Source organism: Mesoplodon mirus (assembly GCF_964341445.2).
Source record: "Mesoplodon mirus genome assembly, chromosome: 15".
Taxonomy (NCBI): Eukaryota; Metazoa; Chordata; class Mammalia; order Artiodactyla; family Ziphiidae; genus Mesoplodon; species Mesoplodon mirus.
The window spans coordinates 50,855,724-50,869,495 of NC_138991.1; the positions used below are offsets into that span (position 1 = coordinate 50,855,724).

Here is a 13,772-nt window from a genome sequence, read left to right on the forward strand (position 1 = left end):
ACACAGAAAATATGATAGTTGAAACCCTAGGCATCGACAGCATTTACCAAGAAACACTGTATAATGTAAGAAGAAAAGGTGACCGTGAGTTGAATTCTGGGGAAAACTGAATTTAAGGGCAGGGGAGAAGGATTAGGAACTATGAAGACCAGGAAACAGAAGCTAGAGGGAGAGGGAAGGTAGGTGAGAACCCTGTCGTGCATGGCGACAGAATTGCAGGAAGAGCTGGTCTCCACTAGAACTTTGTGGGGTGTCTATTATGCCCCCGTTTTCCCCAGGAGGAGAGGAAAAGAGGCTCAGAGGGGTTCAGCAACATGTCCAAGGCCACACAGTGAGTATGTGGTGGAGCTGGCATTGGGTTGTAGGGCTGTGGCTCAGTCCTACTTATACCACCACTGTATCAGTTTCCAATGGCTGATGTAACAAGTGACAACAGATCAGGTGGCTTAAAACAACAGGAAAGTGTTCTCTCCCAGTTCTGGAGGCTGGAAGTCCAAAATCAAGGTGTTGGCAGGGTCGGGTTCCTTCTGGAGGCCTTGAGGGAGATTTGGTTCCATGATCTTTTTGAGGGACACAATTCAACGTATACCAACCACCCTACCTCCAAATACTGGGGTAGGAAAGAGAGGTAAGGGCGAACATAGAAAGTGCAGCCCTGCCCTGGAGAAATGATAGTACATGAAAAGTAAAATAGCCTCGTAAAAGAGTTTGTTACAAGAGGTGCAGAGAAGTGAATAATTACAACATGAGTGGAAGAGGGAGTCAGAAGGAGAGACAGCTTCCATCGGAAGAGGAAGGAGGTGCAGCCAGAGAGATCTTTTAAAAATGCATGTTGAATTAGGTGATTCTGTCTAAAGCCTTCTGTGGCTCCCTATTCCTCAGGATAAGTCCAAACTCCTTACCTGGCTGCAAGGCATGAGCTGACCTGCTTTCTCCCCCAGCCTCAGCCCTGCACCTTGCCCTACCCCAGCCCTTCCCCCTTTACTTGTCCATATAGGCCTTTTCTGCTGTTCAGTGGACCTGCTCTTTGGACCTCTAACTCCTTGGCCCTCTAACTCCTGTCCCTACTTCTGCAGGGGAGTCTTAGGAAAGTCGGTTGCCACAGCACCCTGTTATTCTTCATAGCACACACCACAGTGCTAATTAAATCATCTGATTATTAATTAGTTCTGCATAATAATTCATTAAATAATGTTTACTATCAGGAACTGCATTACAGCGACCTTGACTGTCTTGCTTACTGCTGTGTCCTTTGGGTCTAGCATGACTGCCCAGTCAACAGATCATTATTGAGCACCTACTGTATGCTAGCCCTGTGCCTGACATGTGGTAGACATGCTATACATACCTGTGGACTGGATGGTTGGGTAGGGGGTGGTCTAATGCGGTGACTAAGACACAGAGAAGCAGAGGGGGGCTTTCTGTGCAGAAGTGGGATGAGCAGACGAAAGAAGGGTCTGGGGCTGGACCCTGCTGACTCGAAAGCCCTCCCTTGGCTGGCAGAGCTTCTCCCAGCCACTTGCCTGCAAGTGCCCTGGCCCATCCTGGATGCTGCTGCTGCTGCTTCTACTAAAGGGGGACTCTCCCTAACTGCCCACTGTTGGTCCTTCATTATGGACACTGGGTAGCTGGAGACAGGGCTTCATGTCTGCCATTCAGGTTTGGGTTGATAGTGTTGCATGTTATGGCGGCATCTCTGCTAGAACAGCTGTCTTTGCTACAAGATGCTCACTGGGGGCCCAATTTAGAATAGAGTCAGTATCTCACTCTTTCAAGATGCTTGAGTGGATCTGAAGTAGGTTGATCTGATTTGGACAGCCATTGAGCACTAGGCATAAACTCTCAGACATGAGAAGATTGAGCCTCTCTCCCATCTCCCCTGGAAGGTTTAGCTTCATACACAGGATATAAACAAACGTTTCTCTTGGCCAGCATTCACCCAGGGTCTGTTCTATACCTGGGGAGATGGACGGAGGTAACATAGAATCACTACCCTTGACAGCCTCATGGGCAGAAAGATAGGAGAAAAGAGGGTCACTACCTCAGAAATGAAAACAGAGCCTTACCTCACACCATACACAAAAACCAAGTCCAGATGGTCCAAGGACTTTTTGAAAAGCCAAACTTTAAGTTTTAGAAGGGAAAAAAGGAGAATATCTTTATGACCTAAGAATAGCAATGCATTTCTGAAAAAGTCATAAAGTATGAACCATAGAGGAAAAAGATAAATGCATTCTACCACTTTAAAACTATAAACTTCTGGGCTTCCCTGGTGGCTCAGTGGTTGAGAGTCCACCTGCCGATGCAGGGGACACGGGTTCGTGCCCCGGTCCGGGAAAATCCCACATGCCGCGGAGCGGCTGGGCCCGTGAGCCATGGCCGCTGAGCCTGCGCGTCCGGAGCCTGTGCTCCGCAACGGGAGAGGCCACAACAGTGAGAGGCCCGTGTACCAAAAAAAAAAAAAAAAAAAAAAAAATCCTACTTACCTTTCTTTTTTCTAGCTTTATTGAGATATAATTGATATAGAACATTGTGTAAGTTTAAGGTGTACAATGTGATGACATATATAGATGTGTACATTTTGAAGTGACTACCGTGATCAGCTTAGTTAACACATCCTATCTATCTGTTAGAGATTAACTCAAATGCATCCTGAGTGAAGCCTTCTCTAATCATGCCCCTCCCAAGAGTGGGTTGTGCTTCAGTCTTACACTAGGTCTGGTTCATATGGCTCATTAACAGTTAGGACCTATAACATTTTTTAATTGAAGTGAAATTCACATAACGTCAATTTAACCATTTGAAAGTGTACAATTCAGTGGCATTTAGTACATTCTCAACATTGTGTGACCATCACCTCTCTCTACTTCCAGGACATTTCTATCACTCCCAAGGAGACTCTGTACCCACTAAGCAGTCACTCCCCATTTCCCCCTCCTCCCAGATCCTGGCAACCACTAATCTGCTTTTTGTCTCTATGGATTTACCGATTCTGGATATCTCATGAATAGAATTACACAAGATGTGGTTTTGTGTCTGGCTTCTTTCACCTAGCATCATGTTTTTAAGGTTCACCTACACAACACTGTAGCATGTATCAGTACTTCATCCCTTTTTATGACTGAATAATATTCCATTGTATGGATAGACCACATTTTGTTCATCCATTCATCCATTCATCATTTGGGCTGTTTCCACCTTTTGGCTACTGTGAATAGTGCAGCTGTGAAATTCATGTGCACATATTTCTGTTCTCTTGAGTATATACCTAGGAGTGAAATTGCTGGATCATATGGTATCTGTATGTTTAACCTTTCATGGAATGGCCAAACTGTTTAGAGTTTACAGCAGAGCAGCTGTACCATTTTACATGCCCACCAGCAATGTACAGGATTCCAATTTCTCCACATCTGTGCCAACACTTGTTATTTTCTGTTTGTTTTTTAAATAACCATCCTAGTGAGCATGAGGCCCCTGGAATTTTTATTTTTTTATACCTTCCGTAGTCTTCCCCAACAGACTGACTTGTTGATGGCTGGGATTATGCTTTAATTGGCAGCAACATGGTGTGAGAGTTAATGCAGGGGCTGAGCTTGCATCCTGTCCTTCTTTATGATTTCTTGAGTCACTTGGCTTCTCTGAGCTGGAATCCCTTCGTCTGTAAAATGGAAATTTCTAGGGCTATTGAAGGAAAGAAATGAGATTGAGCCTTAACTTGCCGGGGTCAGTGCCTGTCCTAGGGTGATTTCTCCATAAAGGTTTGCTGTAATTACCGTGTTCATGACTTTCCAGGCCCAGACCCCAGTAACTTGAATAAATGTTTGTTAAATGAATCAGCCCTTCGATATTGCTCAGTTAGCCTTCTTTTCTATTTCTACCAACTGTTTCCCAAATTCCAGACAGCTGTCTTGCAAACTGATCACTCCCAAGACAGAGGGAAAGAGGGGCTCGATCAATGGAATGGCTTCCCTGGAAAAATAGAACATGAAAACCTTGATATGCTTGTGTTGGGGGCGGAGCACCGGGAGGGCACAGGGAGCTTGTATCCTACTAAGGGAAGGAAGACTAAAAGAAGCTCTTAGATGACAAACAACCTTCTTAGAAAGGTGATGACACCAGGAAGCTGCCTCGTTGAGGGTTCAGTCAGTGGCCTCAGGGGAGGGAAAGAGCAGCTCTCTAGCTCTCTCCACTCCAGAAAGCACTCTCCACTTAGAGAGGGCTTGAGGGCCTCTTAGGCGCTGAGGGCTCAGGAGCTGGCAACCGGGGGTGAGCAGGCTCCCACCCGGTCAGCCGCTGGGCAGCTTTCTCTGGCTCTGGGGACCCTTCCAGAATCCACCTCTTCTCACCCTCCAGCCACACTGGCCTTCCCTCTGTTCTTGAACACACAGGCTTGGTTTCTCCCTCTTTTCACTTGCTGTTCTCTCTGCCTGGCGTGTCCCCCACCTCCAAGCTCACCTCACAGAGAGGCCTCGCCCTCCGACCACCCTGGCTCACATAGCGGTCCCCACGTCTGCCCCATCGGTCACCACTCTCTTGCCTGACTTTTCTTGCTTTCTTTTTAAATATTTATTTTGTGTTTTTAAATGAAATATTTCTAACATAAAACAATAAAACGAACACCCACGTACCCATCTCCCAGACTTGACAAGGGCTAATGTTCTGCGCTACTTGCTTACTTTAGAGCTTTCCTTTTAATCAACTTTATCGAAGTATAATTTACATACAATAAATACATACATTTTAAATATATAGTTTATTGATTTGGGGGCAAATGCACCTGTGTAACCACTACCACAATCAAGATACAGAATATTTCCATATCCCCAGAAAGGCCCCTCACCTCCCGTACCCTGCAGGAGTTTTCTTCCTGGTACTCAACATTATCTGAAATCACCTCATTCATGACCTTTTTAGTCTGTTTCCTGTCTGTCTTCACCACCAGAGTATATGTTCTACAAAGGCAGGGACCGTATCCCATTCCCAGTCCAGGCACATAGTAGGCCCACAAGCAATCTATGGAAGCCATGATATTGTCTTCATTATCCTTGTGTGTACACATCCCAACACACACGTCTGAGGATATCTGTGGGGTACGTTGCTGGGAATGGAACTATTGGGTTAAAGAATATTTACTCTTTTCTTGTTATCACAAAAGAGACATCTACCCCCCTTTCTCTTGTCTATCCAGGGTTTCTCAACCTCTGCACTGTTGCCATTTGGGCCTGGATCATTCTTTGTTTGGGGTCCGGGAGTTACACTAGATTTGGGTATCTTACAAAGGGAAGGGTGCCAGGAGCATCCCTGACCCCAGTTGTGAGAACCCAGAATGTTTCCAGACATTGGCAAATGTCCCCTGGGGGCAAAATTGTCCCCAGTTGAGAACCACTGGTCTGTGTACGTAGGCTAATTTCTTGCCATCCTAAATTGTTCCTCAGTTGAGCCCATCCCTAAACAAACTACCCTCGACAACTAGATTGGTTGAATCTATTTTTTGCCCTGTTTATGCAGCTCAGCTGACTGAATTACAAGTCCTGATCGCTGTCTTTACAGCTACATCATCAAAGGAGATGCTGGTTTGTTTAAGAAGCAGGGAAGGCATCACTCTGACTTATAAACCTGGGAGGAACAAAAAGTCCACAGGACATGAATGACTTCTCCATGGCCTGGGCACCAGCATAATTCACAGCATTCTTTGCCTGAGGACAAATATGTCTTCAGGGTCATGCTCTGAAGATGCGGCATCTTCCAGGCCTTCAAGAACAAGAATGAAACCCCTAGCGAATGCGTAAAGGGCTCTGAACTTCTTTGATTACTCAGGACACTGAGTTGGCCGTTTCTTTCTTGAAAAATCTGCAAGCTTATGTGCCCAGAGCTGGACAGCAGGAACCTAAAGGGCGAAGGAGGACAGGTGGGGACCCAATGACGTGAAGAGGCAGGTCCCATCTAGAGGGCACTGCATTGTGGCCAGATGTTGCCAGGTGGGAATGTGGGCCCAGCCTTGCCAGACCTTCCTGTTTTTCAAGAAAGACAAGAAATCCAGACTTTTTTTAGTGTGAAAAATCTTGATTCTTAAATTTTATAATTATTAACAAGGAATTATCTGTTTAAACATGATGTGAACCAAACAAAACGCATCTACAGGCTGCCAGTCTGCAACCTCTGAGTTAATTTACAAGGTTGTTTCTTGTTTGGGGACTAAGTCACTCGGTTCAGAAATCTTTTCCTTTGACTCTTCATCTAGTCGACAAATCTTTATTGAGTATCTACGGAGCATTGTTCTAGAGCTGCCACTTGGCATTAATTTGCTCAAATGACTGACACCAAAAGGGATAGAGATTATGGGTGTGTGAGTGGGTTGGTGGATGAAGAACGGTTGGATAGATGGATGGGTGGATAGATAGATAGGCAGATAGATCAATCTGATCTTTTAGAGATACATGCTAAAATATTACAGATGAAATAATGTGATGTTTGGGAATTACTTCAGGATAATACAGGGAGTTGAACGAGGGGATAGGTGAATCAAGATTGGCCATGTGATGATAATTGTTGAAGCTGAGTGATGGTGGCTATGAGGAGTTTCCTTATACTCTTCTGCCTTCTTTTGAATATGATTGGAAATTTCCCATACTAAAAATATTTGTTTTAATGTCCTTATCAGTTAGAAATGCACTCTGAAAGAGATATAGGTAAAATGACGTCATGTCTGGGACTTGGTTTAAAATATTCAGGTAAAAATTTTCACAAGTCAGGGTATAGATGTGCTATGACCTGAATGTTTGTGTTCTCCTCCCCACCACCTGCAAATTTGCGTGTTGGAATCCTGACACCCAGTATGATGGTGTCAGAAGGTGGAGCCTTTGGGAGGGTGATTAGGTCATGAAGGTAGAGCCCCCCTTGAATGGGATTAGTGCCCTTACTAAAACTCCAGAGAACTTTCCAGCCCTCTGCTGCGGATACAGTGAGAAGTCCGCAACCCTGAAGAGGGCCCTCACCCGACCATGTAGGCACCCTGATGTCCCAGCCTCCAGAGCTGTGAAAAATAAATTTCTGTTGTTCATAAGCTACCCTGTCTGTGGTATTTTGTTATTATAGCAGCCTGTATGGACTAAAACAAGATTAAACATCCTTCAGCAAAATGTTGATAATTGGTACAATTGGGTGATGGTTATATGGAGATTCATTGAACTGGCACATTTAATTTGTATATGGTTGAAATTTTCTACAGTTAAAAAAATGTTTAAAGGGATAGAGAGGTGGGGCCCTCTTGTTTCTAGGTACTTTTGGAAGTATGGAGTCATGTACTGGGTGCGTATGTGAATTTCCTATGAGTGTGGTAGTGTTGACAGCAGAGGAATGGGTACTCTTTAACAAGGGATGTCACAGTCTGAGCTTGCCTTGGTGAGGCGAGATGCATGGGCTTTGTTGTGGACTCAGCCTGTAGGTTGAGAACAGATTTCTCACCTGGATGGTTTCCCTGCAGGGTGGTCTTCCTCCCTGTTACCCTGCAGGGAGGCAGAATAGCACAATGGTCAGAGAATCTGGAATCAGCCTCCCTGGCTCCAAGTGCCAGCACTACCACTTTCTAGCTGTGGGTGGTCTTGGACATGTTTCTGAGCCTCTGTTTCCTCTGAGTCTCAGTTTCCTCTCTTATTAAATGTAACACTCATATCTCACAGACTCGTTATGAAGATTGAACTAATAATTACATGTTAAGCACTTAGCACAGAGCTCGACATGTAGCATTTATTTATTATCATTATTGATGCTTTTGTTCTTACTATATTGTGGCTGCTCTGAAACATTCTAAGAGCAGAACAAACTTTCTGAAATAGATGGAAGAAAATAAGTGGGGACAGAGGCTAAAAGAAGTCAAAGAAAGAGGCACTTACTGTCAGCTGATCCACCCACAGAAGTCCATTTGTGAGCTGCTAGAATCAGTTTCCTGCATGATAGGTACAAAAAGAATACCAAAAAAATGCACCTTCCTGACCATATCCTTCCTCCGCAGAATGAGGTAGAGCTGGGGGAGCTGCTTCTGTCACTGAATTATCTCCCGAGTGCTGGGAGACTGAACGTTGATGTCATTCGAGCCAAGCAACTTCTTCAGACAGATGTGAGCCAAGGTTCAGGTACTGTGTGGCCTCTCCTTCCCCCATTTCTTTAGCAAGCCATCTATGTTTGTTTGACACAAGGGACCTGATTTTCTGCATCCTGGATATTATTAATTAATAACGACCCTTTGAGGGTAAAATAGCATCCAGATCTAGGATGTTAGTTCAAGAGGAAGAATAAACGATCGGTTGTTTCTTAGGATGAGGCAGGTAAGTGATACCATTCCAGTTACTCCATTTGAAGCAGGGGTTTGACCGAGACCAGGTGTGATAACTACTGAAATCTAGATCCTCTTTGTACACATGCAGCCCCAAAGAAGTTACTTGCCTTTCCAGATGCTATGCATGTAATGGAGACACCATGCTCCAGGTGGCGGTAGCGTGCACTGACCATGCATTCTAATCTGTGAGAGCAGTGGACACACCCTGAGGTTCTTTTCCCAGCTCTTTTCAAGAGTAGCATAAGTCTTTATAAATCCCAGCTCTGAAAAGACTGTTGTATTTAAAGTGCCTATAACACACCAATTCAAACGTGACTTTTAATGAAATAGAACAGATTACATTCCATTTGTATGTAGCTTTCCATGACAGCAAAGGATATTATCATGAAAGCAGCCATGGTTGCTCAGTAGTGGAAGTACAGTCTTCTCTAAGTGCAATAGCTAAAATAAATTACTTTTGCTATAAAGTGACAGCTGAATTTAGAAGACAACTTGTATTCTCAAAAGCCACATTATAGGGCTTCCCTGGTGGTGCAATGGTTGAGAGTCCGCCTGCCGATGCAGGGGACACGGGTTCGTGCCCCGGTCCGGGAGGATCCCACACGCCATGGAGCGGCTAGGCCCGTGAGCCACGGCCACTGAGCCTGTGCCTCTGGAGCCTGTGCACTGCAACAGGAGAGGCCACAACAGTGAGAAGCCTGCATACCGCAAAAAAAAAACACAAAAAAACCCACACATTATAAAAACAGGTTTTGAAGGGGCCAGTAGAGGGAATGGTATTAAGGCTGGAGAGTTTCAGAATCACCACAATGGGAGAGTCAGTATGATAAAATGATTAAAGGCTCCAGAGTCAAACTGCCTGGAACCAAAGCCTAGTTCTACTGCTTATAAATAATGTGGCCTTGGGGAAGTTACTTAACCTCTATAAGCCTCAATTTCTCCATCTGAAAAATTGAGATAATAACAGTATTCATCTTACTGGGTTGTTTAAACAAATACAAAATTAGATAATGTACATGAATCTCTTTGTAAACCATAAAGTGATCTGAGAATAATAGTTATAATTCTGTTTTTCCCTGTACGGGCTATGGGCTCACTGACATGTTAATGGGTCTCTAAGGGCAGAAAACTAGGACAGGCTCTGGGTCTAGCTCTTCTTCCACTAGCCTGATCTTAAACAAATCATTTCCTGTCTTGAGTCCTCAGTTTCTTCATCTGTAAAATGAACTCAATGCCTGACACACAGGAGGAGCTCAATAAATTTTGGATGGCTAGAGTAAGAGAGAAAGGGATGAGCAGATAAGCAGCTGGATGGGAAAAAGGAAGAATATATAATAGATGGATAGATGGGAAAATGGATGAATGAAAGGAGGAGTGGAAACCTGGAATGGATGGACTGATGAGAAATGAAAGGATGGGTCAGTGGTTGGGCTGTCAAATGGATGGGAAGTTGGATGGATAGGTGGGTGGGTGGATGGATGGATAGATGGATGGATGGATGGATTGGGTTTCCTGATCGCCAACGCTATGATTCTGTATCCAATTCCCAGATCCCTTTGTGAAAATCCAGCTGGTACATGGACTCAAGCTTGTGAAAACAAAGAAGACATCCTTCTTAAGAGGCACAATTGATCCTTTCTACAATGAATCCTTCAGCTTCAAAGTTCCCCAAGAAGAACTGGAAAATGCTAGCCTAGTGTTTACAGGTAGGTAGTGTTCCACACATTAATGAACTGCAGGTGAGGCGTATTCAATGTATTGTCCTAGGGATAGAAGGTGATCTAGAGAGGGTGATGTTTAAGAACTTCTCATATGGTATTCAGCTACCTGGGTTTGAACTCACCATTTGTGGACTTGGAAAAGATTCATAGAACCACAAAGTATAATTGTTACAAATGTAAATTTTGGAGCCAGATTTCCTGGCACTTCCACATAATTACTAAAGTCTTGGGCAAGTTACTTAGCCCAGGGGCTTCCAACCCCCAGTTTGCGGACCGGTACTGGTCTGCGGCCTGTTAGGAACCAGGCTGCACAGCTGGAGGTGAGCGGCGGGGGAGCAAGCGAAGCTTCAACTGCTGCTCCCCATTGCTCGCATTATTGCCTGAACCATCCCCCCCATCGCTCGTATTATCACTTGAACAACTGTTCCACCCCCAACCTCCGTCTGTGGAAAAATTGTCTTCCATGAAACCCTGGTGCCAAAAAGGTTGGGGACCGCTGACTTAGCCTCTCTGAGCCTCAGTTTCTTCCATCTATAAAACGTGAGCAATAATAGTACTTGCTTCATAGGTTTGTCGTGAAGATTAAGTAAATTGTGTCTTTGAGATAATAGTAAGTGCTGTGTTAGCTTTGACAGTATGATGATTCAAGTGGCTTATGGTCTAATAGGGAGACATGAGAAAATAGGATCACCTAACTCTGAGAGGAGGATTTTGAAAGGTTTCCCAGAGGACATGGTATCTAAGTAGAGGCTTCAGGTGCCACACTCTGGCTGAATCTATTGTTTCCAGTGTGTAATTTAATCTACTGTTTCCAGAGTGTATTAGTTATCACCCCAAACTTTAGTGACTTAAAATAATCAACACTTATTATCTCATAGTTCCTGTAGGTCAAGAATCCAGTCATAGATTTGCTGGGTGCTTCTGGCTGAGGTTCTCTGGCAAGGCTGCAATTAAGGTATTGGCGGGGGCTGCAGTCTCATCTGAAGGCTCAACTGGAGGTAGGGTGGGGATCTGTTTTCAAGATCTCTCACATAGTTGTTGGCAGGAATCGTTCCTTGCAAAATGTTGGCTTGAGACCTCAGTCCCTTCCTGGGTGTTAGCCAGTGACCTTGCCCGCATGGGCTGCTTCATAGGGCAGTGCACAACATGGCAGATGGCTTCCATTAGAGTGGGCAAGTGAGGGAGTAAGAGAGGGTAAGCAAGACGGAAGCTCGAGTCTTTTTGTAACCCAGTCTTGGAAGTGACGTCCTATCACTTTTGCCATATTCCACTCATTAGAAGCAACTCGCTAGGTCCAGCTCACATTCAAGGGGAGGGGATGATACAAGGGTGTGAGCAACTCGCTAGGTCCAGCTCACATTCAAGGGGAGGGGATGATACAAGGGTGTGAGCAACTCGCTAGGTCCAGCTCACATTCAAGGGGAGGGGAGGATACAAGGGTGTGAGCAACTCGCTAGGTCCAGCTCACATTCAAGGGGAGGGGATGATACAAGGGTGTGAACAACTTGCTAGGTCCAGCTCACATTCACGAGGAGGGGGTGATACAAGGGTGTGAATAATTCGCTAGGTCCAGCTCACATTCAAGGGGAGGGGAGGATACAAGGGTGTGGATACTGGAAGGCAGGGATCATTGGAGCCAATTTAGAAGCTGCCCCCACCCGCACAAGGTAGTTAGTAGAAGTAATGGTTATTATTTCCTGTATCCTTTTCACAGACCTCACCTCTATTATTGCTAATATTCATCATAGTCCACCCTGTCAAGTCAACATCATCCTCATCCATTTACAGGGCAGGGGACTGAGGCCTAAAACATAAGCAGTCCACCCAGAGTCTCAAGCTGGTAAGAGTCAGGATTCAAGCTCTGGTCTTGCTAGCTCCTAAAATCAAGGGATCTGCATTTCTTCGAGCACCCAAGTAGTGCTGGCATTAGGAATCTGACATCATACTTTGAGGAGTCCTGCTCCAGAGTAATTGGAAACCTTCATCTGTTTAGATCCAGTCTAGAATCCTTGGTGCAGGTGTCCCAAGAAAGCAGGCCATGGCTGAAAAATCCTTGCATGCAATCCTTCTGCTGCACAAACTTATTGCTTCTCATCCCCGAGACTGCTAATGTTCGGTGCTCCAAGACCCCTCCGAGGCAGGCTGGTTCTGGGCTTTCTCAAGACCTGTCACCCAGAGCGTCTGCCTCGAATCAGGGCCACCTGCCCTAGCAGATGTAATGATTTCTGATAGAGCCTGTGATGGCTTCTGTCCAGATTGAGTTACCAACAAACAAGGACCCCACTCCCTGTAAGGTTTCAGGTCAAGACAAGACAGTGATTCCACTGACTCCTTAAAAGTAGCCAGCAGGCAGTGGGAACCATGTTGAACCAAGACTGGATCCAAGTATGGAATATCGATTCCTACATCCCTTCTGAGAATAAAGGTCTTAACGTTGCACCTTTAGATCAGGAAGGGGTTCGGGCAGGGGGCAAGTTGCATTGAGAGAGCCCGTGTGGAAAGTCCTGACACTTTTGTATTTTACTTAAAATTTTATGACAAAAGTAGCACATGCTTGTGAGTGATACAACCGAAGGATGTGTATGGACCAGAATAACCATACAAGAAGACCTCAAAGGACCGTTACGTAGATTAATGAGATCCATTCATAGTCAATGCTGAGCACTGTGCCAGGCACAAAGCAAGCCCTCAGCTAACTGTTTGCTATTATTAAAAGGAAATTTTACTCTCTTCCTCACCCTCCTTCCAGGCCCTTCTCCCTGAAGTCGCCACCTTTAACGTCCTGGTGTGTCTCACTCCACACTTTTCCCCTTGTTCACACAAATATCAACCACATATGGAAGAGTCAGTTCTTTTAAAAAGTTATTCATTAATTCCAGAACTGTGTATTAAGCAATCCCTGCTCTTGTGGGGGTTTCTGGACCATTCTGTGAACGTCACTGTGAAACTTGCTTCTGTTTCATTAACAGTGAATGTGTTCAGTCCCTCCAGGTCAATGCAAATATGAATGGATCTAACTCTTTGTTTTTAATAACTGCATTATATACCATCACATGGTATACTGTGATAAAAAGCCAAGGTTATTCATTCTGGGGGCAGGGGTAGGAGTGTGTGACAGAGCTTCAGAGCATGTGATAGGAACTCTGGAGTACACTCCCCAGAAAAATACACAGAAGGACAGAAAATTTTGCACACAGTTCAGAGGTGTTTTGAACCCCTTGAATCCCATCTGTGAGGCCAATACGGCAGAAGCCTCGGCAGAAGCCTCAAACCGGAGTGGCGCTCCCAGCCCCACCTCCCCAACGTACATCTCTCATTTGACATCCCCCCTCCCCCAACTTTAGGGGGCAGTTGTCAGCTGCGGCCATCAGCAAGGCCTGTGCTCTCCATTTGTGGAAGACCTGCTTCTCTCCTTTAAAGGCTGGCATTTCAGGCCCCTAGCTCGGGTTTCTCTCCTCAGGTTAAAAGCCCATTGAAAATATTCTTTGTAGAGCAGGAAGGATTGCAGGCCTCTGTGCCCACTTAAGCAAGGAATTCTCAAGCCTGGCTGTACTTTAGAATCAGCTGGGAGCTTTAAACTGCTACCAGTGGCCAGATGCCACCCCAGAGACTCTGATTCAGCTGGGCTAAGCCGGGGTCCTGGGCTCTCTATAAATATCTATATTTTTAGCAGCCGCATAGCACAGGGAGATCAGCTCGGTGCTTTGTGACCGCCT

The 13,772-nt window shown here is 45.2% G+C and overlaps 1 protein-coding gene across 1 annotated transcript in view; it reads left to right on the forward strand.

The window, feature by feature from the left end:
• The window catches only part of SYT17 (synaptotagmin 17), a gene marked incomplete at its 3' end in the record, with an annotated part of 77,363 nt that overhangs the window by 31,217 nt on the left and 32,374 nt on the right, over positions 1 to 13,772 (forward strand). The window contains exons 6-7 of the mRNA XM_082645884.1: positions 8,012 to 8,132; positions 9,886 to 10,041. Of these exons, the coding sequence (XP_082502010.1) occupies positions 8,012 to 8,132; positions 9,886 to 10,041 (277 nt within the window). The remainder of the gene's footprint in view (positions 1 to 8,011; positions 8,133 to 9,885; positions 10,042 to 13,772) is intronic.